Raw genomic sequence first — 25,025 nt, 5'->3', positions numbered from 1 at the left:
GAAACAAAAGCTATCAAGAAATAATGAAACAAAGTCCTAAAATTAGCAAAAACTAACAAGCAATCCAAAAATCAAGATATTCACAATATTCACATATATACAATAACCAATAACATAACACCATTGCAACTCCCCGGCAACGGTGCCATTTTGATGATTGGATTTTTAACGATTTAGAATTCACAAATGAATCTTCGTTGCAAGTATAGTTTCTAAACCAACATCAATCCTTTCATACAAAAGATTGTTTGTCACTAAAACAAACCCCTAAATTTATAAACTGAAGTATTAGAACCTCAGGTCGTCTCCCTAGAAATTGCAACAAAGTGTTCTTATTATTGGTTATGAGTTATGTTTGGGGTTTTTTTTTATAAGAAACGAGAAAGATAAATGGCAAGAAAGTACACTACAACTAATAAAGCTCTTGGCAAGATATGAGAACTATAAGTCCCATCCTAGTTATCCTCCTCAATTGTGACCACAAATTGTCCATTGCTACCACTTGGTTAACCTCTAACCATGGAGGAAAGTTAAGTGGATGAATCAACTTGATTCCACAAGTCCTAGCCAACTCCCAAGGGAAAGACTAGCTTTAGTGGTATACAAATCAATTAGCAACTTCTAATTATCAATCAACAAAGGAATTAGATAACTCAAGCGTTACTAATTACTCTACCAAAGCCAAGAGGAACCAAATCTAACTAATAACTAGAAGAAGCATTTCATCAAACATATAAAAGGCAATAAAAGTAAACAACATGAAGTGCAAGAATTAGAGAGAGATCTAACTAGAATAACAAGAGATCAACAATAGAAAAAGGAAAACAATTATAAAATAACAAAGAACTTACCAATTGCATTGAAGAATAAATGTAGATCTACAACAAAGTATAGGAACAACACAAAGAGAATTACAACAAAAGAATAAAAGAGTAATGATTGCAACAACAAAGAATTGAGAAGCAAAAGTAGAAGAAAGCATTAATTGAAATCTAGATCTAAGAACTAAACCTAAACCTAATCCTAATTCTAGAGAGAAGAGAGAGCTTCTCTCTCTCTAGAAACTACTCTCAACTAATCATCATGACTGTAAAAGATGTTAAGTGTTTATTCCCTTCAATCCTTGGTCCTTTAAATGCATCTTGGCGCCAAAGTTGGTTGCAAATTGGGCCCCACAGCTCTCAGAAATTGCTGGGCACGTTTTCTATTAAAAAACCACGTGCGCCCACCGGCGCGTACGCGTACAGTGCGCGTGTGCGTCCCTTGAGGTTTTCGCGATCCACGCATGCGCGTACTGTGCGCGTGCGCGTGGATGAAGATATCCAAATCTTTGGCTTTTTCATGTGTTCTCCACTTTGCATGCTTTCCTTTTCACTCCTTTGATTCATTCCTAGCCTTTTCAACCTGAAATCACTTAACAAACAAATCAAGGCATCTAGTGGAATCAAAGGTGAATTAAATTTAGCTAATTAAAGACCTAGAAAGCATGTTTTCACACTTAAGCACAAATTGAGAGACAATCATGAAACCATGCTATTTTATTGAATAAATGTGGGTAAAAGGTCATAAAACCCCCTAAAATCAAGCACAAGATAAACCCTACAAAGAGGGTTTATCACCGGCAACATTTAGAATATTCCCGTGCTTACGCTCTACTCTTCCATTTTCTCGTGGAGTTCCGACACACGAAGTTTGATGAATCACTCCTTGTTGCATAAAGTACTACTTTAAACACATGAACTCTGTTCCATTATCGGATCGCACCATTTTGACGCATTTATTGTATTGTTTTTCAACCAAAACAAAGAAATTTTTCAATGTAACAGACACTTCCGTCTTTTCTTTTAACAAATATATTCAAACGGCTCGTGAGCAATCATCCACAATGGTTAAGAAATATGAGGCTCCACATGACGACGGAGTTTTATAAGGCCCCCACAAGTCACAATGAATCAAATAAAAAATACTCGAAGCATGACTATCACTTAATGAAAACTTATTTCTTGTTTGTTTGGATTTTTCACAAATTTCACAAATTTTATTCACCTCTTCGCTAGTACATTTGTCACTCACATTGGGGATCATTTGCACAATTTTAAATGATGGATGTCCCAATCTCTTATGCCACAGAGTCAATTTATTTTCAGCTTTGACATGACTTGCTTGAGCCTTGTGCACACCACAATACCAATAGAGCCCATCCTTCCGTTCACCCGCTTTAATCATCTTCCTCGAAGTGCGGTCCTGCATAATACACAGTTTGTCAGTGAATTGTACAACACAGTTTTCTTCATCAGTCAATTGTGAAACAGAAAGCAAGTTGCATTTTAATTTTAGTACATAAAGGATATTTTTCAACTGAAGTCCTTCGTCAAGAACCACAGTTCCTTGTTTGCAAGCAAGCACTTGCTCACCATCAAGCAACCCCACTGGACATCTTGGAATGGTCCTTTTTTCACACAAATTTTTTAAGGTACCTGTCATGTGGTTAGAAGCACCACTATCGATGATCCACAAATCCCAAATTCTCTTACCAGTCATTTTCTCAGATTCAGCTGATTTTTGTTTGCTGATCATATCAACCAATACCTTCCATTGCTCACTAGTTAAACATGTCATGTCAAGATTCTTTTCTTCTAGGTTATTCACACGACTTCCACTTCCTCCAGTGCACGCCACATTAGCACGCGTTTGAGCCCCTCGGTTGCGCATTCCTTGTCTTCCTGATTCTCTGCCAGTGCCTCTTCCTTCGTGCCTTGGCCGGTCACCCCACCATTCTAGGTAACCCACTATTTGAAAACACTCTTTCACATCATGCCCATTTTTGCCGCACTTGAAACACGTCACGACCTTTTCTCCATGTTCACCTTCCCTTCTAGCATTGTTGCCGACATGCGCCGCAAGTCCCACAACCAGTCCCCTTTCATCTGCCGACTTGGTGATTGTCTTTACCCTTTCCTCTTGAATTAACATCGCGTACACACGATTAAGCGAATGTAAGGGATCGGTTGCAAGGATACTCGACCTCACAGTAGCATAGCTGACATCATCAAGGCCCATGAGGAGTTGGTGAACCTTTTCTTCTTCCCTCCGCTTCTCAAGTTAAGAGCCAATTGAACACTTGCACGCACCATAGGTGCATTTGGGAATCTGGTCACAATTTGTAAGTTCATCCCAAAGTATTTTCAACTTTCCATAGTACGCAGCCATGAACGCACCTTCTTGCTTACACCTTGTCAAATCTGCTTTCAACTGCTGTATTCGAGGTCCATTCACAACAGAGAAGCGTTCTTTGATGTCCTCCCACAGCGTCTTCGCATTCTCTGCATAAGCCACGGTAGTCTGCAAGCTTGGCTCGATCGTATTCAAAATCCACAAAACAATCATGGATTGGACCGTCCACCAATCTTCAAGTTCAGGTGCATCCTTTCCTGGTTCTGTGTGAGTCCCGTCAATGAATTCCCACTTTCTCCGAACTCGAAGAGAAATCTTCACAGCCCTCGCCCATTCGTCATAATTTTCCCCACGCAATTGCACCTGCGTGATTATGTTTTCTGGGTTATCACTCGCGTTGAGGTCGTACGGTGAGTGAGTCTTCTTCTCGTCTCCTCCTGAGGAGTGTGGTTTGTCTCCGACGATGGTCTTCTCTAACTCTGCCGCCATAGTTTCTCAGGTCGTCCTCTATTTTATGTGTTTCTCAAGTTAGGCTCTGATGCCATAATAAATAATGGTAATCGGCTTCTTTTCTCTTTGATACAAACTTTCACATATATATATATATATATATATATATATATATATATATATATATATATATATATTCTAATCAACAAATCACAACAAATATTTTCCTAATATAACCGCTTAATTTATTATCCTAATTTATTCCTACCAAAAATATATATGACAAATTATTATATACATAAATAACCAAACCTTCTAATTGACATTTCTATATATAACTTATGTTGACCGTTGTTATTTATCTTTTTATAATTATTTATAAGAATATTTTAATAAATATGGTGATATAATATTTTTTTAAAAATAAAAATTAAATATTAATCAAGATAATATAATTTATGTGATTTTTTTTATTCGTTTAAATTTATATCGTATCAATACATATTAATTAATCATCGTACCCGACGAAGCAAACACCCAAAAAAAAATATAGTATAGATTAGCTGCAACACATGACGCACGCGCATCTAATAATTATTTTCCAAATGCATATACACAATAGTATGCACTTATCTTTTTGAATAATTACGGAATCCACTTTGAGAAAAAGTTGAACTAATTACGAATAAAGAATATTAAAAAATTAATAAAATTTATTATTTTTATCAATAATTAATTATTAATATTTAAAAATATAAATTAAAAATATAATATTAAATTATTAAATTAAATAAAATACTAATAAAATATAATAAATTTTGTTAATTCTTGAGTGTTTGTTATTAAAAATAGTTAAGTTATGAAATAATAATATGTAAGCGTCAATCCAATCTTTTTTTTTTTATTAGTCTTTAATATAAATGATTATCCAACCTAAAAATATATGATAAAAAACCAATACCAAAACTAAATATTTTTCTAAAAAACATAAATCATCCAGAAGCTAATGCTTAAATTCAAATCTAAAACCCAACATTAGGAGTCTACATACAAAGTCTAGAACTTAATTTTTTTTTTTAAGATCATGAAAAGAATAATCTTCGACGTATATTTAACCCAGCCATTTCAAGGAAATTAAAAACGACGTGATTTATTTTTGGTAGACATAAATATTTATTGGATGGCAATGTTCTATCTGATAGATAGCTAACTAGTTAGAGTCTTAGAAGGAGTGGTTAAGTTAGTTAGTTGGTTACTAAGTTTGGTGTGTTAGAAGGTTAGATAGATTATTATTTAGAGATTGATTAAATAATATATAAATTAATATTAAATTTAAAGTTTTTATATTAAAAATATTTTACAAAATATTTACTTAATAATTTATATATAATTTCATATAATTATATATTTTACTAAAATGTAATACAAAATGAAATATAGTTTATTATTTTAAAAATTTAAATTTATTTATTTTTATAAAAGACATAAATTTTTTATATTAGAATTTTATAAAATTATATTTTCATTTATTACTTTTATTTTTATATTTGCTTTCGTTGTTATACTTTATCTTTTCATATAGTATTGATTTGCAAGTAATTAAAGAAAAAAGTTAAAAAAATGAATGAGAATAAAAAATATCATAAATATAATATAAAATTAAGAATTAACTTTATACTCATGATATTTTTGAATATACTTAGTAAGAAGATATGTCAAATTTAAACTTACTTGTGTTAGAAAAAATGACTGAAAATAAAAAATACAAAAAATATAATATAAATTATGAATTAACTTTATAATCATGATATATTTGAATATATCTAATAAAAAATTATGTTAAATTTGAACTTACATGAAAAATTTTTGTCACCGAGAGGTTAAGAAATGAAATGTAGTAGTACGAATTTTATGTAGTTTATATAAGTAGACTAAATAGTAGGAGTGTTTAAGATCCGGCTCGACTAAAATCCGTCCCAGACCCAAAGCATATTTTGCCGGATTCGAATTTCTTATTTTTGCCCCATACCATTTTCGGGTCGGATTTGAGTTATGCTTCGGGTCACCTGGTCTGGCATGAAGTTAGTTTTTATTATAGTAAAAATATATATTTTAGAGTGAAATGAGTAGTATCATATTATACTTCTATACTTCAATTAATATTTTTTATATTATACGGTATCGTTTTTGCTTTAAAATAATTTATTTTGCTACAAATATGATATAATATTTGTTAAATTTAATTTTAAAAGTGAAGTTTTATTACTTTAGTATATAAAATTTACAAATTTATATATACTAATTTTATATCAGACCAATCTGATTTAATTTAATTCGGTTTATTTCAGATCACTTTCAAATCGGGTCAATGTTCTTTTAGAGTCGGGGGTCCGGGTCTAATTAAATCCAGTTAGTTCAACTATGAACACTCTTACCAAATAATATAGTAGTAAGAGTCTTAATATATATAAGTTATAAAATTTCAATATTTGTAACTGAAAATTTTTATAATTATTATTATGTCACTTTTAACGTATATTTATTATATTTAATTAATACTTTATATTTCAATTGAATAATAATAAACCTAATCTCGACAATAGAAAAATTGAACACACTCGATATGAAGGAAGAAATAATCTCAGCAAAGCTGTATGTGTATGATTTGAATTAAGCTCAAATTAGTTGCTTTTTCCTTGAACAAATTATCATATACAGAGTTTGATATCCTCTTCAATATATGTAGGAATCCTTTTATTTTTTACGTAAACTAGCTGTTGCACTCTTTAAGACTGTAACCATTAGTATTGAAAAAGAAAATCTTTCTTCTGTTACTTGATATCATGGTGCAACAGCTTCTTATCATAGCATTATCTGATTTTGCTAAAGTGTATATTAATCATATTGGTTAATCACTACAAGAAAATTTGTCTTTGGTCACGCTTTAAAAGTGTGCTGAAAATTGAAAACGGCATGGTCATATAAACTGGCTACGCTTTTTGAGTAATTACCACGCTTTTCAAAAGATCACCAGTTTGGTCATGATCAATTTTCTATGGCCACACTTTTTGGAATCAGTTGGCTAATTTTTTGGTCACATTTTTTTTGTAAAAAACATGGCCTTTGATATAGATTTATTGTCACGTTCTTAAAGCATAGTCATTGTCTTCAACCTATCGCGACGCTTTCAGCCCATCTCTATGGCCTGGCTTCCGCGCGCAGGCATCATCTATAGCTAAATCATGAGATCTAATTAAATCATCTATTCCTGTAAGATTCGAAATTTCAAACGGTAACAGTAAAGGACCTATAATTTAAATGAGATAGATAGATCCACAATCATATATATAATTGAAACATGCTAAACATTATTAACTACCCAGGACAGACACTCACACTTCATTGTTTTATTGTTAGATTGTATTTGCACGTCATATAATAATAATAAACTAAGAAGAGTAGGTTGACACCGAACATTATTGACAAAGAACAAGTTGCTTTAATATATTCCGGTTGATAAATATTAGAGTATTATTACTTATTAGAATTTATTATATTTGATTATTGTTAGTTATCAATGTTAAAAGTATAAAATAAAGATAATTACTCAAATGAAGATAATAAAAATATTTTTTTATAAAGATATTTTGTTTAAAAGTGTGACTTATTTATTTAACCATATATATTTTAAATAAAGACAATATTTTTATAAATATCAAAATGTAACCCTACAATTTATTATTCAAAAATAAAAAAAAATATTTTTACATGAAGATAATTATAAAATTTTTATTGTAATATTTACCTAAAATAAATTATATTATTAAATTACTAAACTAAAAAAATTAAATTAATAAATAAATAATGATAAAAAAACAATAAATTTTAATATCTCACCATTTTTCATTTCAATTTGGGAAAATACAGTGTTTATATGTATAATTGTATATCAAGAAGCTCATACATTATGATGCACCAATTAACATAGAGCGTAATCATCATAAAGGAGAGTAATATCTTCAATTTCGAACCAACACCATGGACTTCGAAAACCTCCTCTCCCAACCAGCCATATTCACCATGGCTCTGCTATTCTTCTCTCTCTTTGCTCTTTCATTTCAATCAAAAAGGCACATCCACAAAGCCGGAGCAAGAAAAGCACCACCAGAAGCTGGTGGAGCATGGCCGCTAATTGGACACCTCCACCTCTTAGGTGGCCAACAGCCACCGCACGTCACCTTGGGCAACATGGCCGACAAATATGGACCCATCTTCACCATACGCATAGGCCGCAAGAATTTATTAGTCGTGAGCAACAGCGAGATAGCTAAAGAGTGCTTCACTGTGAACGACAAAGCTTTCGCTGGCCGCCCTAAAATGATAGCCTATGAAATTCTAGGTTACGACTATGCCATATTTTCGTTCAAATCCTATGGCCCCAGTTGGCGTAACCTCCGCAAGATGGCCATCTTGGAAGTCCTCTCCGGCCACAAGATACATATGAACAGTCACGTGATGTTATCGGAGGTGAAAACCGCAATGAACGATAGTTACAATAATAGCAACAACAAGAGTATGGCGGTTACGGAGATGGATAAATGGTTTGGCGAGATTAGCCTAAACGTGATGTTCAGGTTGGTGGTGGGAAAGCGTTTCACCGGTCACAGTGAAGAGAACGAACGAATCCGGAAAGCGCTGAGGGATTTCTTTGATCTCGGTGCGTCGTTTGTGGTTGCTGATTCAATTCCGTGGTTGAGATGGTTGGATTTGGATGGGGGAGAGAAGGCCATGAAGAAAACGGCGAAAGAGTTGGATGAATTTGTTCAGAACTGGTTAGAAGAACACAGACTTAGCAGAAATCATGGCGCAGAGCGTGATTACATGGACAAGCTTATTTCCAGTTTCGATCAAGGCTTCGGCGGTCACGACGTTGATACTCTAATCAAAGCTGCATGTCTGGTAGGCTGATCATGGTTTGGTTAAATTAACCTGTTTTTAGATTAGTCAAAAATATAATTTGATTAATTAATCAAATTGGTTTTATGTGATAAAATTAGTTATTAATTGATTAAAAAATTTAAAAATTAGTTTTTAGTGAATTATAAAAATAAAAATCAATTTTAAAAAATAATCAATTTTTTAAAAAAATTGATTTTTTTTACATAAAAAAATTAGATTTAAAAAAAATAAAAAATTTGTGTTTAACTGATTAAAAATTGATTTTATTAATAATAATCAGTGGCTAAGAAAATGGGGGTTGAATCTTAGTACCTTTTTGCTGAGTATTACTTTTTGCCTTTAAAAAATAGCTTCAGGAGATTTTTCTGCTTTTTGTCTCATAACCGTCAAGAGACATTTTCATTTTGCCTCGTAACCAGTCAGGAGATGTTTTTCGATTTTGTCTCCTATGCAACAGAAACTGAAATGGAGTAGAAGAGAAAGAGAGAATCACACCAAGAAGTATCCTGGTTCAGCTGCTAAGTACAATGCAGCCTACATCCAGTCTCCATCACAATAGTGACGGAATTGCACTATAATCATCCGATTACACACACCAATTCTCCCTAGGAACTACCCTTCCTAATCGGGACAAGTCCAGAATCTATACCCAAAACTGAACTTGACTTGGTCACCTACCAAGCTTTCAACTGCTAAGTGCTAACCCAACTTGTAAGGGGATTTCCACAGAATCATGATACACAACACATAGATATACAAAGGACCTCTAGGACACCCATGGCTTTTTCTTTAATTTTGTACCCTCTGCCTTTTACCTCTCATTGGTTTTTTCTTACAAACCTCACACTATTTGCCTTTTTCACTATGAGACTCAGACAGACAAAACTAAAAAAAAAAGAATACAGAATGAAACACATTGAAGGAGAAGAACTTCTGTTAGCTTGGGTAGCTATGAGAACTCTGTGCTTACTCTCCTTACTTTAAGCCTTGGCCGTTCACCTTTATTATAGAAGGGGAAGCTTCCAAGGTTGAAACCGGTTGAACCAAGCCACCTTCTTCTTCTTCAACCATCAAAACTGGTTCGGACAGAGAGAAGAGAGAGGGAACCAAAAGCAAAATCAACATGCAATTACCTCTCTCTCATCCCTTCTCATCAAGCTTCATCAATCTGAGCCTTCCATCTTGACTTGGTCCCCAAGAAGGATTTCTGACCCTTGATGAACTCTTGATCCTTGACAGCTCCATCTGTTCCATTTTTGCTTCTTTCTCCACATAGCCTCTGTAGCTACTTTCTGTGATGGATGAACAAAAGTGGAAACGCGCCTCACCTTAGAAATCTTCTTCTCTGATTGAATCGTATTGCTTTTACTTTAGGCATGGAGATCTTGAAGCTTCTTTACCACATCTTGCCTTTAGTGGAAAAAAATCCTAGCCACGTCATACTGTAGATCTTCTTTTTGCAAGGGTCATCATCACCTTAGCTGCTTGCTTCTTCCTAGCTTCTCTGCTTCTACCTCTGATAGCTTCTTCCATCTTCTTTTCCTGATGGAAGTGACACACGAAAACAAGAGAGAGAAGAGAGAAAAGAAAAAGAAAACTTTGGAAGTAATGAGTGAAATTAAAATAAATTAAAATCAATTAAAACCCACTTCCCATCCTTTATGCATAGTAACGTGTGAAGCATTGAAAGCTATCAAATCAATATAAACTTTCTCTTTCCTGTTACCAATGCAATTAAACCAAGTTAATTGAATTTGAATTCCACCAAAAAAGAGAGTAGGTAGTCGAACCACTTCTCTTTCCTTTCTTTTTCTTTTTAAATTTCGGACCATGATGATGTTGGTTTTTCAATACAATGGTTTTGGGCTGCTCCATAATTTCTTGGTCCAATCAACATAAGAATAATTCAGTCACAATGTTAAAAAAAAAAATTTCTTTGTACCAAAGGCTAAATATTTTGTCAATATTTTGGGCTTTTTGTTGCTTATGCCCAATGATCAAAATTCTACATACAAAACAGAAATTATTAATGAAATAATTTTGAAGCTAAAATCAAATTAACAATTCCTAATAATAATTTTTAACAATGTTTGATCATCATAATAATTTGAAGTTTCCAAACTCAACAATCTCCCCCTTAATGACAAACATTATTAAAAATAAATTGAAAAAGGTTAAGGATTAAGAGAACTCCCTTGAGAATTTTGAATCCTCCCCCTTTTCATTTGTCACATAGCTCTTCCTTAATGTATGCAATTTTCCAGTGGAGGCATTACCTGTAACATGCTTAAAACAAGCTTAATACAGTTTCAAAATAAAGTATAATGTATTCAACATAAGGAACATTAATAAAATGTTAAATAACTTAATTTTTGAGCAGATGTATAATGATAATCAAAACTTGATTTGTTATCTTTTAGATAGCTTTCTGCTCACTAAGATAAACATAAAGTATGCCTGAGTACTTTCTGAGTACATTGCAACAAATAACTAAGACTCAACATATTTTGTATCAAGATGTTCAAAATATTTCCTGCCAAACATTTCATTCAAGCAAAAATATCCAGCATCATAAAAAAAATAAAAAAAAATTGGCAGGCAATAATCATTAGAAAACCGATATCAGAGTAGAGTATCATTAGATCAGTCCCTTTTCTACTTTCCTCCCCCTTTTATCATCAAGAGGGAAACCTGCAAAATAGTTAGAAAACCAGCATGATGAATATACAAAATATTTGATTAACAAAACAAAGGAGTTCAAAGTAGACGAGTACAGTTATCCAACAGTTCACAAGACACTAAAATAAAAGAACAATTAAAAGAACAGAGTTCAAAGGTGTGAGTAGCAAAGAGCACATCAAGCATCAGAGAGATTGATATCTGAGCCAAGGGAATCATCTTCTTCATCCGAATCAGCCATGTCTTTTTCCAGGCTTTTGAGCAACAAATTGATTCTCTCATTTCACTTAGTCCAGGCTTTTTCATTTTCATATGCTTGTTTTCTGGCCTCTTTGAAATATTTGATCATCAGATTGGACATATGAGAGAACTCATTCAACACATCTTTGACAGATTCGGATATTTTGAAAGATTTAGAGGGATGATATTCAATTTCGCTATCAAATTCCATTGAGCTTTTTCCCTTTTTATTTTTCATGGATTCAGGAACTCCACCACCCTTTATGGTAGAACCCTATTTTCTACAGGCTCATTGATTAGATCAACATGAAAATATTCAAAGATGCATGTCAGAAAAATTCTATAAGGTAATTTAGCCTTCTTATCGCTGCGAACACAGTCCCACATGTGTCGCACCATGATATATGCAAAAGAGATAGATGCAGAATTAAGAATGGCAAATAAAACCAAAGTATCACAGACTGTTACTCTTTGATAGGAACCGCTCTGGGACATCAAAATGTGGTTGATGATGCATGAAGTAGCGCTCTCACAGGGCCGAGAGCTTTGTGTGTTAGAGTAGTTTCATCAAGAGCTGAAAAATTCTCACAAACCCGAGACAAAGCAGTCTGAAGAGAAATCCCAACCTGGGAGTCCCATTTGCCGGATATATATGCTCTTGCACCTTCATCTTCATACCCTAAGGCAGCACTAACAGCCTCTCTGTTCAAAGTCAGATGCACCTTTTTGACATAAGAATGTAAAGCTCCATCATGGTACATCATGTTTGCATAAAACTCGCGAATCAGATTTGGGTAGACCGACTTGCGAATCTTAAACAGAGGAGTCCATTTGAGGTTATCAAAGAGTGTAGAAAAATCAATACCCTTGTCAGACAGATTCTCCAGATTGACAACATATGAGGCACACAAATGGCGGTTCACTAAAACTTGAGAATGAAACTCAAATGCAACACAAGATGTGAACCGAGCAGGATCAAAGTGAGAATGATTCTTACTGAACTTATTTTTAAAGTCTAGTGAGTCCAAGTTTGGTGGCTCTTGAGTGTTGTGGAGGATGTAGCGCTTCGGACGCTGAGAAGGAGCAGTTCGGCCAGAAGGATGGGGAGTTGAGCACCAAGGAGGGGAAGGTGGAGGTGAGGACAGAGACTCTTCTTCTTCCTCAGGCATTGGCCCCTTTTCTTTTGCATCTTTCTTGCGTGAAGAGGTTCTTTGAGCAATTACCTTCCTTCTCATGGAGCCGGTTGAGTGAGAAGAGGGAGAAGAAGATGAGTGTATATGAATATGGGTGTGAGTTTGAGGAGCATATGAAGGTTTTTTGGCAGAGGGGGTTCGGTTGCTTTTTCTAGGAGCCAACTTCTTTTTCATGATGAAAAAGGATGAAGAAGAGAGTGAGAAGATGAAGAGATGGTCGAATAAATTGGAAGGTGGGAAGGGGTTATATCTACATTAAATGCTGAGTGGAGAGAGGATCATTTAAAATAATGGACATTAATGAAGCGGTTATCAATCAAGGAAAATTTAAAATTAAAAAGTAACTGAAAGATCTTTTCCTTGAAACATGGGAGAGAATAAGGGAGAAGATTTGATTTGACATGAACTCCCTCTATAAAGATATGATGTGATAGCCTCCCAAAAATTATTTTAATGAAAATATGATGAAAAAACTAAAAATGGGCCAGAGTCATGGAGCGGGTCCAAAAGAGTATGGTTGGGCTCAAGTTTAGTGACACCCAGGATCAGTCTCCCCCTGCTTCATGGCTTATTTAGCATAAACCCAGATTTGTCTCCTTACTTCCTATGAGACAAAAACAAACAAAATCATTAAAATCACAAATTTTTAATAGAATTCAACTCTAACATTCCCAAATTGTTCCTTAATGAACAGAACCTATCTTCACACAAAGGTTTTGTGAAAATATCAGCCAGTTGCTTTTCGGATTTCACTCATGGCTTTTTCTTTAATTTTGTACCTCTGCCTTTTACCTCTCACTGCCTTTTTCTTACAAACCTCACATTGTTTGCCTTTTTTACCATGAGACTCAGACAGACAAAACTAAAGAAAAGAATACAAAATGAAACACATTGAAGGAAAAGAACTTCTGTTAGCTTGGGTAGCTATGAGAACTCTGTGCTTACTCTCCTTGCTTCAAGCTTTGGCCGTTCACCCTTATTATAGAAGGGGAAGCTTCCAAGGTTGAAACTGGTTGAACCAAGCCACCTTCTTCTTCTTCAACCATCAAAACCGGTTCGGACAGAGAGAAAAGAGAGGGAACCGAAAGCAAAATCAACATGCAATTACCTCTCTCTCATCCCTTCTCATCAAGCTTCATCAATCTGAGCCTTCCATCTTGACTTGGTCTCCAAGAAGGATTTCTGACCCTTGATGAACTCTTGATCCTTAACAGCTCCATCTGTTCCATTTTTGCTTCTTCCTCCACATAGCTTCTGTAGCTACCTTCTGTGATGGATGAACAAAAGTGGAAACGAGTCTCACCTCAGAGATCTTCTTCTTTGACCGAATCGGATTATTTTTACTTTAGGCATAGGGATCTTGAAGCTTCTTCACCACATCTTACTTTTAGTGGGAAAAAGCCATGCCACGCCATACTGTAGATCTTCTTTTTGCAAAGGCCATCATTACCTTGGCCGCTTGCTTCTTCCTAGCTTTTTTGCTTCTACCTTTGATAGCTTCTTCCATCTTCTTTTCCTGATGGAAGTGACACACGAAAACAAGAGAGAGAAGAAAAAGAAAACTTTGGAAGTAATGAATGAAATTAAAATTAATTAAAATCAATTAAAACCCACTTCCCATCCTTTATGCATAGTAACGTGTGAGGCATTGAAAGCTATCAAATCAATGTAAACTTTCTCTTTCCTGTTACTAATGCAATTAAACCAAGTTAATTGAATTTGAATTCCACCAAAAGAGAGAGTAGGTAACCAAACCACTTCTCTTTCCTTTCTTTTGCTTTTTAAATTCGGACCATGATGATGCTGGTTTTTCAACACAATGGTTTTGGACTGCTCCATAATTTCCTGGCCTAATCAACATAAGAATAATTCAGCCACAATGTTAAAAAAAATATTTTTGTACCGAAGGCCAAATGTTTTCTCAATATTTTGGGCTTTTTGTTGCTTATGCCCAATGATCAAAATTCTACATACAAAACAGAAATTATTAATGAAATAATTTTGAAGCTAAAATCAAATTAACAATTCCTAATAATAATTTTTAACAATATTTGATCATCATAATAATTTGAAGTTTTCCAAACTCAACATATTTTAATCGGTTAAAAATCGATTTTTATAAAAAACTCGATTAACCAATTTAAAAATAAGAATTGTATAAAATTTACTTTTGATTTTGGTTAATCGGTTAAAAACTAATTTTTAAAATTTGATTTTAATTAACTACTTTTTAATAATATGGATATAATTTTTAAAATTATTTTATTAAATTGGTTAACCAAAATATAATTATAATTTTTTAATCGGTAAACCACAATTTGATTATTTTATGAACACCCCTAATGCCTGGTACCTACCTATTTCCTTTGGGAGCTACTTAGATAAAGATGTCAAAAATGTCTTTTTATAAAGATATTTTTTAAAAATTAAAATTTAACATATATAATCAATTAAATTGTATTATTTTTATTAAAATTAGACTAGATAAATCAGTTTAGCAAAAAAATTAATAAATTAAATTTTAAACTAGTATAAATTGTATTTTATATATATATATATATATATATATATATATATATATATATATATATATTTGAAAACTTTAAATTCTAACCCTATAACCATAGAGAAGAAAAGGGCTAGAATTTATAATTCTCAAAATTAATATATATATAATAAGAGTATTTTAGTCATTTTATATAATAGGGGTATTGTAGTAATTTTTTATGAAAAAATAATATTAATTTAGACAGATTCAAAATTTGATTCACTATTTTTCGGTGAAATTAATTTGTCTGACCTAATTTTAACAAAAATAATATAATTTAAATGATTATATATGTTAAATTTTAATTATTAAAAAAATATCTTTAAAAAAAGGCGTTTTCTATGTCTTTATACATCGATCTATCTATCTTAGTGATGATCATGCACATAATAACATGCTTCTTTGTAATTTCTTTGCAGACATTAATTTTGGGTGGTACAGACACCACGACAGGGACACTTGGTTGGGCTCTTGCTTTACTTTTGAATAATCGCCAAGTTCTAAATAAAGCTGTTCATGAATTAGACAGACATATAGGAACTAATAGAATGGTGATAGAAACGGATCTAAACAGTCTTGTGTATCTTCAAGCCATTGTCAAAGAAACATTCCGCTTGTACCCGCCGGCGGTGCTCAGTTTGCCTCACGAATCCATGGATGATTGTGTGGTGGGTGGATACCATATCCCTGCTGGCACACAACTTTGGACTAATATTTCAAAAATGCAACGAGATCCTGCTTTATATCCTGATCCATTAGAGTTTCGACCGGAGAGATTTCTGACAACTCACAAAGACATTGAACTTAAGGGTCAGCACTTTGAATTGATTCCATTTGGTGCAGGAAGAAGAATGTGTCCTGGAATGTCATTTGGTCTTCAAATGGTGCAGTTAACACTTGCTAATGTGCTGCATGGGTTTGATATTGCAACAGCCGATGGAAAACCAGTTGATATGGTTGAACATGCTGGGATAACCAATGTCAAAGCCAATCCGCTCAAAGTAATTCTTACACCACGTCTCTCTACCCAAGCTTATGTTTAAGATCGAAGGAAAGCACGCACAACACAATTTATGAGAAAAATACTACTTCATTTGCTGTTTTCTGTTAAATATTGTCAGTTATAAAATTATTAATAACAGTGACTACCCATATAAAAGTATCATCGTATAAAATTGATAATTTAATCAAATATATTAAACTATCTAGCTAATATATAATTCTCATGTATTATCTTTATAGGAAGACTATTTCATGTGTAAAGTCACCATTAATAATAATAATAATAATAATATGTTGAATCCTGTGGCATCTCTAATACAGAGTCCTAAAAGTTTAACGCACAGCATATTATTGTTATTAATATTATTATTATTGTTATCATTGTTAGAACATATTCTAATTTGATGTCAACCTAAAGAGTTTAATTTGTGCGTCTTGTAAAATACATGACAAAACCACCTCTTTAAAACAAAAGACAAAACCACATAAAGCAAGTTTTCATCGAATCTGAGTCATCAAAACCAACTTCACTGCTACCGACGGTGCCTCATGCCTCCTTACTCTAACTTGTTCTTTTGTGACTTTGACTGTGATAGCATTCGTTCTTTCTTTAATTTGTCCGATTAAATCTCACTAGAACCTTTAATTTGTTGGATTCATATCACCCTCCATGGCTAACCTATCTTCTTACTTCTTCCAAATTTTATCATTTTAAAGGAATTAGTAAAGAAAAAAATTAATTATCACATAATTTGTAATTAATAATAATTTTTTTTATATAAACTGTAACTAATCTACTTCTTTTTTGGAACAGGCTAATATTGCCACACCCTAGTAAGTTTTTTTTTTTTTTTTTTTTTGGTCAGGACACACCCTTCTAAGTTGTAAGTTTCACCTTTTTGTCGTACTCATGACACAAGTTATTTTTGGGCTAAAGGTTCAACTTTATTTTTTTCGGCGTGCTATAACTAAGCCAGACGACCTGAAGCCAAAATTTGGGTCATGGAGCCCACCATGAAGTCTGAGGCCTTGAAAAAATTATTTTAAGGCGCACTCTCAATTGTTTATTGTTAATGGAATCCGATTCTGCTTAAATGATGTGAAACCCCCGCTCACAAAAAAAAAAAAAATTATGTGAAACCAGAGACTTGCAGAAACCAAGGGAGAATTATGGGTATCTGTGGCACTCTGATTCTTGATTGCACCTCGAATGGCATCCCACCGCCCCATGTCCCCCCTGCATTTCATTTTTATATTTCCCTTTTTCTCAAAAGATAAAATCAACCATGTAATTCCCAAAAGAAGGTGCCACATCACACATGCCACCCCCACCCCTACCATCTATATAAGTAACCAAACACTTCTAAAGCCCAAAATATTATAGCTCGCGATCTGAATCAGTTTCCGTACTACTACTACTACGCTACTTAGAGAAACAACGAGAGAAAACAAGAAATGTCTTCCAACGACAATAAAGTTGAAGTGAGTAAGGGCAGAGAGGAAGATGAAGCAGAATTCGAGAAGGAAGAGTCGGTGCCCACTGTGACAAGCAAATTGTTCTTGAAACCCAGTGAGAACCAGAAGCCTGGGAATATGGATAAAGAAGTGGTTCTGCGGCGAATTCGTCACCGGAGAAGGGTCAACAAGGTCCGAGCCGCTGTGGGCTCCTTTTTCAGCTCACCTTTCTCCACCGACCACCATAGAAAGTGGCTCGACGATCCATTTGCCGCCTTGTAATTTGTAGTTTCCAACCCAACAATCTTTCTAAGTTTGTATATTAGCTTCGGGGATTAATTAGCTTCTTTCTCTACTTAGTTTCTGTTAGTTCCTTCCCCGCGGAATTCAAGTTGGATATATTGTATTTGTACTTTTTTACAAGGCTCAAAAATATGTTTTTTTTTTAAAGATACTTACATGTAATATTATTATGAGATGTATTAATGAATTGTTATTCTTTAATTTTTTTAATAAATCAGAATAAAATTAGTTTTTTATAACAACAACAGTAAATTTAATAGTTATCAGATCCGGTCTATCTAGCCTCGATCTGGCCAATTTGGCCAATTTACATGGTTCGGATTGGATCATTTATTTTTTGGGTTTTTTTCATTTTCAGAAACGATGTGGTTTGGCAACACTGAATTCTCACCTTCGTCTCTCAACGCACTAGACTGAAGATGGAGCACTCTCATCCCTGTCACTGTAGCTCACTGGTCACTGATGTGGCACCCAAACTCCCTTCATCTTTCGGCTCCGGTCTCTGTCACTGTCTCTGGTATTGCCATCAAGCTCGTCGTCGTTCTCTCAGATCGGGTCTCTCTCACGGTCTCGCGCGCCTTTCTTGCCCTCGTTGTCGCCGGCGACAGAAGCAGCAGGTCCCAGCGCTTCCTCCTCGCCGTCAGCTTCCTTTGCACAACCAGAAGTTGGTCCCAATTAGGTGAGTTTCAACAAATTTTCCTTTTTTTTCTTTTCTGTTTTGTTGCTGTCTTTGATTTTGTTGCTGCAAATATCAATGAATTAGTTTCTTTGTTGTTGAAAATAATCATCGACATGAATTTGTTACTGATTATGAACCTTGAATAATTTGTTGATGAAAATTCACTGAGTTAGTTTTTTTTTTGCTGAAAAATCATTGAGATGAATTTGTTATTGATAACATTAGCTGAATTTTGAATTTGTTGCTGTTCAACTCAAATAATTACTTAACTAAATCATTTTGTTGCTGAAAATCATCATTGAGTTAAATTTGTTAGTGATTGTACTTTGAATTTGTTATTTAAATTTTGGATTTTAATTAGTAGTGAATTGAGGATGATAGAATATTTTCAAGGAATCAATTAAATCTATTTATTTCACTCAGACAAGATATCTTTTATCGTTCAATGTGTTGTTTATCCAATTCCTAGTTATTAACTTATAGTTTTCTAAAATGACAATCTACCTTCTAGAATTTGTTACTGCACAAGCATGATTTAGGATAATAAACTTGCTTATTTGTTTGGTTAGAATAGGCCTCTTTTGTATTCATCTAATTAGAATATTGTTGTTGATTTTGGGTATAATATGCGTAAATTCTTTCTGAAGATATCTAGCTCTCAGTATCATGGCATTCTGTCCTGCTTCCCTTTTGTAATTTTGTAATTATATCAATAGCATCTCAACATGTAATAGATGTTGGCATCGAAGTAAGTTTTCCCTTATATCTGATGTGTCCATATATGTGTGTGTTTGGATTACGGTTTGTAAACTGAGGTTTGTATAAAATTGATTTTGTAGAATTAATTTTGATCAAAAGTGAGTTAGTATTAACGTGGTTTATGTTTGGTAATTCTTATTCAAAATGGATTATAGTAAACTAAATATTGTTTGGATTACATTATTCAAAATCACTTTTAGATAAAAAATTACAAAAAAGGACATGAATTTAAATAATTATTTTATGTTATCTTATAATTTTATTTTAAATATTTAAATAAATTTTAATATTTTTGTAGTACTCTCAATATTTTTTAGTACTCTAATAGAATTAATAGAATTATAATACAGAATAAAAAAAATATTCCATACAAAAAAGAAATAACAATAACAGTAAAAGAACTTATATAAAAAAACAGAAATTTTATAAAAAATAATAATATATATAAGAGAGTATTAGAAAAAAGTACTATAAAAAAAATAAACATATGAATAATGAAGGACATAATTGGTACATAGAACCTAAAGTTCAATCTAAAAACGGAAAAGCTAGAATTTTTAGCTTTTGGTAAACCTGGGTTGAAAGCAGAAATCACTTCTGCATTTACAGCATAAAAATATTGCCAAACATAAAGATGAAGCTTTCAAGAAACTCAAACGAGCTTCTCTCTTCTCCAACGCAAATCCAAACACACCCTATGTAGTTGGAAAGCCTTTGATATCTTAGTTTTGCCCTTTTGCTGAATAACGGTTGGTATTTAAGTATTGTCAATTTGAATTCACAAGGGTCCTTTTTTATTTTTAATGATATGCTTATTCATTGAAGAACAAATGCACAATGTTGCTTGTAGGGTATTGTAAGGTTAATTTATTTGTAAACTGAACTATTGCTGCTGTTAAGATTTTGAATGTATTGAAATTTAAAGGATTTGTAGTTTACAAACTTCCTATTTGAACTGCTATTGCTATTGCTTAGTCAAAACTGTGCTTGACATGCAGATGCTACAGGTAGGAGCAAGGTTCGAATTGGTCATTGAATCGCTTTAACTACTAGTTTACTGATTTACTGGTCCAACCAGTTCAACTATGGTCCAACCGAAATAACCATTTTATAATAAAATAATAAATAAAATATAAATAAACATACCAAAATATAATTATATTCTAACATAAATCTTAAAATGTTACCCAAATTAAAAATATTATATCACCAAAGTGTTATAATCTCATCTAAATACAAACTAAATAAATATCCAAATATCAAAGACATTAAAATTTGTTATTAATCATCAAAATCAAAAGAGAATAGCCATATTCAAAAACCTTCAACTACTTCTACTTTGTTGGATCACACACTCTCAATGGTGATTCATTCATTTCTCTCAAACATCTCTTTTAATTTTATTAGGAGCAATTCTTTAATTAAATAATCAAAGCACAAACAGAAAAGGCAAAAAATTATGCTGCACAAAGCATGAGAATGCAAAAACAGCATGAGAAACAGTAGCACAACAAATAAACATCAAATTTTCAAATTAATGCAAGGCAGAAAATATCATCAGTCATGAGCAAAATATACTGCAAGATCCTCAAAGGAGCATTTCCAAAATCCAAATGTGGCGACTTTAGCTCCCTACCCCTACAAGCTCCATCTGCTCCACCACTACTACCAATCAAGAATAATAAGAACAAAATCAGCAGTGAACAAAAATCAACAATCAGAACTATCAAGAACAAACACCAATAATCAGCAACAACAATAAACACAATACTAGATAATTAAATAAAAAAATACAACATCTGAATAGCAAGAATAGTTCCATAATTACTGTAAAAAAATAATATAAATTACTCATAACAGAGAACCTAAGAAAATCATTACTCATAACAAGAACAGTTCAATAATGTTCATTACTCATCACCAGTAATAGAACTCACTCTGCAATTAAATCATTGATAATGAACGAACAAACTAAATTATATTGATTCAAAAAATCTAAGAAAATTCAAAACAGAGATCCGCAAGAAATTACTTACAAAAAAAATAATTAAAAAATAAAGATTCAGGATTTCAGAGCAGCGATTGAGGGAGAAGGAGCAAGAACACCAAGGACGAGCATATCGCAAATCGCAAGGAGCGAGAGTTCCATGGAGCAGAAATTACTTTCTGTGACATTTTATGTGATCTCCTTGCTGCTACAACACCACCACACACAAATCGTAACATGATAGAACAAATCGAAATCAGAAAAATAAAAAACTAAAAGAAAAAAAAAAAGAAAATCTTTGAAGCAAAGGGATGCAGAGAAACTGGAAGCAGATGAAGAAGAGTGAAGCGAACCATGGTGGTGACGAAGAGAGTCGTTTCGGATTCGAAAGGAAGACTAGCGACTGACTGTTGGAGAGGGGTTGGACTGTTGGACTGTTGTGCCTAAGCGTGACGGACGGTGGTGCCTGAGCCCAACGGGCGGTGTTAAGTGAGGCGAGTGTACAAAGGGGTTGGAGGCGACCGGTTGGACATGGAGAGACGACTGGACCACAGGGACGAAGACAATGAGAAGAATGGCAGCGACGATGGAAGCTAGGGTTGAGCACAACGGATGCGGCGGTGGTAGAGGCTAGGGCTTTCATTTTTCTTTGGGGACCGGGAGAAGGAAGGAGAAGGGAGAAAGGGCTCTAGGGCTTGGGGGGGCACGCACATGCTTTCAGAATGTTTTCTAAGCGAAACGGCGTCATTTCATTTGAACCGGCTGGGTTATGGTTAGGTCTGACTAGCCGGTTCTTGGCCAGTTTAGTAGTTTGTAGCCGATTTTTGAGTTAGAGGTTTTACCTAAAAACCGAACTTTAAAAGCTGCCGTTTTAGGTTTGGACCGGTCCGACCGATCGGTCAGGTCTGATTTTCAAAACATTGGATGGAGTATTGCTTTGATGTGTTGATATTTCATATAACGACGTGCACTTTTGAAAAACAAAATATAAATATAAATAAATTATAATTTATTTTATTAATTAGAGCTCTTTATTTTTAGAAACTATTTTACTAAGAATAATTAAATTAATTTTATAATTATTAAATTTTAAATTAATTATGATTTATATATAATTTTTTTATTATAATGAGGGATTTTGAGAAAGGATAAATTATTATTATTATTATTATTATTATTATTATTATTATTACCCACTTTAATTAAAATAAAATTTAGTTAATATTATTATTAAGTTCAAAATTTGTCAGTATGAACAAATATCGGTACTTTTTGATGAACTTAGTTTTGCTAAAGTTTTATCGTATATCTTTTATCACTACGTTATTAATGTCATTTATATTAATAACTCATATATATTAATATTTGTGTTTTAATATATTCAATTTTTAGGGTTATCCGTTTAAAATATTTATGTTTTAAAGCGCTAAGTCAGCATTCTTATAACATGACACGTGGCCTCTTATGACACCTCATCATCATCACTTCATTCCCTTCTTCTCATTCAATGAACCAAGGAAACCAAGGAAAGAAAGAAAAGAAACAAAGAGCCGTGAGTGAGAGAGAGTGAGAGAGAACAAGAAGCCATGGCACCGTAAATTTTCGGCGTTCGATTTCTTGAGTTCCGTAACTTCAATAAAAAAATCTAATCTGATTAAAATATTCGTATCTTCCTCTTATTTACGTTAACGTCACTTTTATTCTGGAGAAGTCGTCGGAGGGAGTCGCTGAACCTTCCATGCTTATCTGCTATTTGTTCTACTTCTTGTACTTACATTCTATATGTGTTTTCTTTGATTGTCTTGTATATCTTTGCAACTGAGAGATCTCACGTCTAGCGAAGGAGTGATGAGGATAGTTCCACTGGATTTTAGAGGGTTGGAGGAGAATGAGAACTGAGGTGTTGAGTTATTACTGATTAAAAACTAAGTACCTTAGATAGTTTACCTTGTTTCTGGTTTAAATTATAATTCTAAGTTTTGAATCCAAGTGTCGAAGTTCTAGGATTACCTCTAGCTTTTCCGAGACCTTATATAATCTATGTGGGCACCTCTACCATGATGAAAACATTCGGTTCTCATTCCATACATGTTGTTGCTTTTCAGATGCAGGACGTGACGCGCCTCGCTAAATGTGCTGGATTTACTTTCTAGTCGGCCTTGCCTTCGCAGGTCGAGTCTAGAGCTTGAGTATACTTATCCGTTGGAGCTCTATGTATTTATGTCCTTTACTTTTCTGTATAAGCTTTCTATCTTATTCTTCTTCGTGAACGGTGCATATTCTGTTTAGTTTTGATCGTACGCTCTTTCTTTCAAGGCTCCTAGATAAATTATCCTTGTTATATATGTATATATTTTATTTTTAGGGATCGTAGCGCCTCATCACCTTTGATTTACGACCTAGGCGTAAGTCTCTGTGTGGTAAGGTGTCACAAATGTGTTCAAAGGTAAAGTTAGCTTAAATTTCTTCCATCATGTATCAATTTTCGAGGAGAAAAATTTTTTTAAAGTGGGTAGAATATAACAAACCGCATTTTTGAAAAAAATATAAATATAAATAAATTTTAATTTATTTTATTAATTGGAGTTCTTTATTTTTAGAAATTAATTTACTAAGAATAATTAAATTAATTTTATAATTATTAAAGTTTAAATTATATATATATATATATAATTTTTTTATTATAATGAGATATTTCGAGAAAGGATAAAATTATAATAATAATAATAATAATAATAATAATAATAATAATAATAATATTATTATTATTATTATTATCACCTGCTTTGATTAAAATAAAGTTTAGTTAATATTATTATTAAATTCAAAATTTGTCGGTATAAGTAAATATCGATACTTTTCTATAAATTTAGCTTTGTTAATATTTTATCGTATATCTTTTATCATTATGTTACTAATGTCATTTACATTAATAACTTATATATATTATTACTTGTGTTTTAATATATCCAATTTTCATAGTTATCCGTTTAAAATATGTATGTTTTAAAGTGCTGACAGCACTCTCATAACATAACACGCGGCCCTGATGATACCTCATCATCATCACTTCATTCCTTCTTCTCATTCAACAAACCAATAAAACCAAGGGAAGGAAAGAAAAAAAAAAAACAAAGAGCCGTGAGTGAGAACGAGAAGCCATGGCACCGTAAACTTTCGACGTTCGATTTTTTGAGCTTTGTAACTCCAATAAAAAATTTAATTTGATTAAAATGTTTGTATCTTCCTCCTCTTCACATTGACGTCATTTTTGTTCAGGAAAAGTTGTCAGAGGGAGCCGCTGAACCTTCCATAACCACAACCGTGAGGAGCGTCGCCGTCGAGCTACTGTTGTTGCTAGATAAGAGAAATAAGATTTTTAGATGCGTTTGATTTTATGGGTTAGACTATTTGAGTTAAGGGCGCTTTACTTAAACTTATTTTAATTTCAAGAATTGTTACAAGTCGATATTAATGTGAAAAGTATAATTTTGTAATTTCGTAAGTCTTATGGATTGAATTGAGTTGTTTTGGATGAATAAAATTGTTTGATTGATTGATTGATCGAATGAGAAAGTTGAATGTTCTGAAATAGTT

The 25,025-nt window shown here is 33.1% G+C and overlaps 3 protein-coding genes and 1 long non-coding RNA gene across 6 annotated transcripts; 2 read left to right on the top strand and 2 right to left on the bottom strand.

Annotated features, from left to right (window-relative positions):
• Positions 1-3,102: 3,102 nt before the first annotated feature.
• LOC140180691 (uncharacterized) lies at positions 3,103-3,663 on the bottom strand. The gene has a single exon (XM_072221968.1). It carries the CDS (start codon positions 3,661-3,663, stop codon positions 3,103-3,105), a length of 561 nt encoding a protein of 186 aa, XP_072078069.1.
• Positions 3,664-7,581: 3,918 nt separating this feature from the next.
• Positions 7,582-16,435, top strand: LOC112766514 (cytochrome P450 CYP82D47). Its single transcript, XM_025812404.3, has 2 exons — positions 7,582-8,583; positions 15,663-16,435. The coding sequence occupies exons 1-2, from the start codon at positions 7,663-7,665 to the stop codon at positions 16,284-16,286; spliced, it is 1,545 nt and encodes a 514-aa protein (XP_025668189.1). The 5' UTR covers positions 7,582-7,662; the 3' UTR covers positions 16,287-16,435.
• Positions 16,436-17,486: 1,051 nt separating this feature from the next.
• Positions 17,487-24,997, top strand: LOC112764817 (uncharacterized). Of its 2 annotated transcripts, XM_072223359.1 has the most exons (4): positions 17,785-17,985; positions 18,362-18,682; positions 20,440-20,459; positions 24,708-24,997. In XM_072223359.1, exons 2-4 carry the CDS (start codon positions 18,466-18,468, stop codon positions 24,819-24,821), a joined length of 351 nt encoding a protein of 116 aa, XP_072079460.1. In that variant the 5' UTR covers positions 17,785-17,985; positions 18,362-18,465; the 3' UTR covers positions 24,822-24,997. The 2 variants fall into 2 exon arrangements, 1 of the variants encoding a protein (XP_072079460.1); XR_011875549.1 differs by lacking the exon at positions 24,708-24,997 and having other exon boundaries at positions 17,487-17,978; positions 20,440-21,103.
• Positions 20,625-22,312, bottom strand: LOC112764818 (uncharacterized). 2 transcript variants are annotated; one of them, XR_011875551.1, is made up of 3 exons: positions 21,782-22,312; positions 21,478-21,633; positions 20,625-21,103 (listed from the first exon to the last, which is right to left on the bottom strand). It is a non-coding gene; the product is annotated as an uncharacterized lncRNA (long non-coding RNA). The 2 variants fall into 2 exon arrangements; XR_011875550.1 differs by having other exon boundaries at positions 20,817-21,106; positions 21,782-22,168.
• Positions 24,998-25,025: the final 28 nt, after the last annotated feature.

This window comes from Arachis hypogaea, chromosome 17 (genome assembly GCF_003086295.3).
Source record: "Arachis hypogaea cultivar Tifrunner chromosome 17, arahy.Tifrunner.gnm2.J5K5, whole genome shotgun sequence".
Classification (NCBI taxonomy): Eukaryota; Viridiplantae; Streptophyta; class Magnoliopsida; order Fabales; family Fabaceae; genus Arachis; species Arachis hypogaea.
This window is presented reverse-complemented; position numbering and strand designations above follow the sequence as displayed.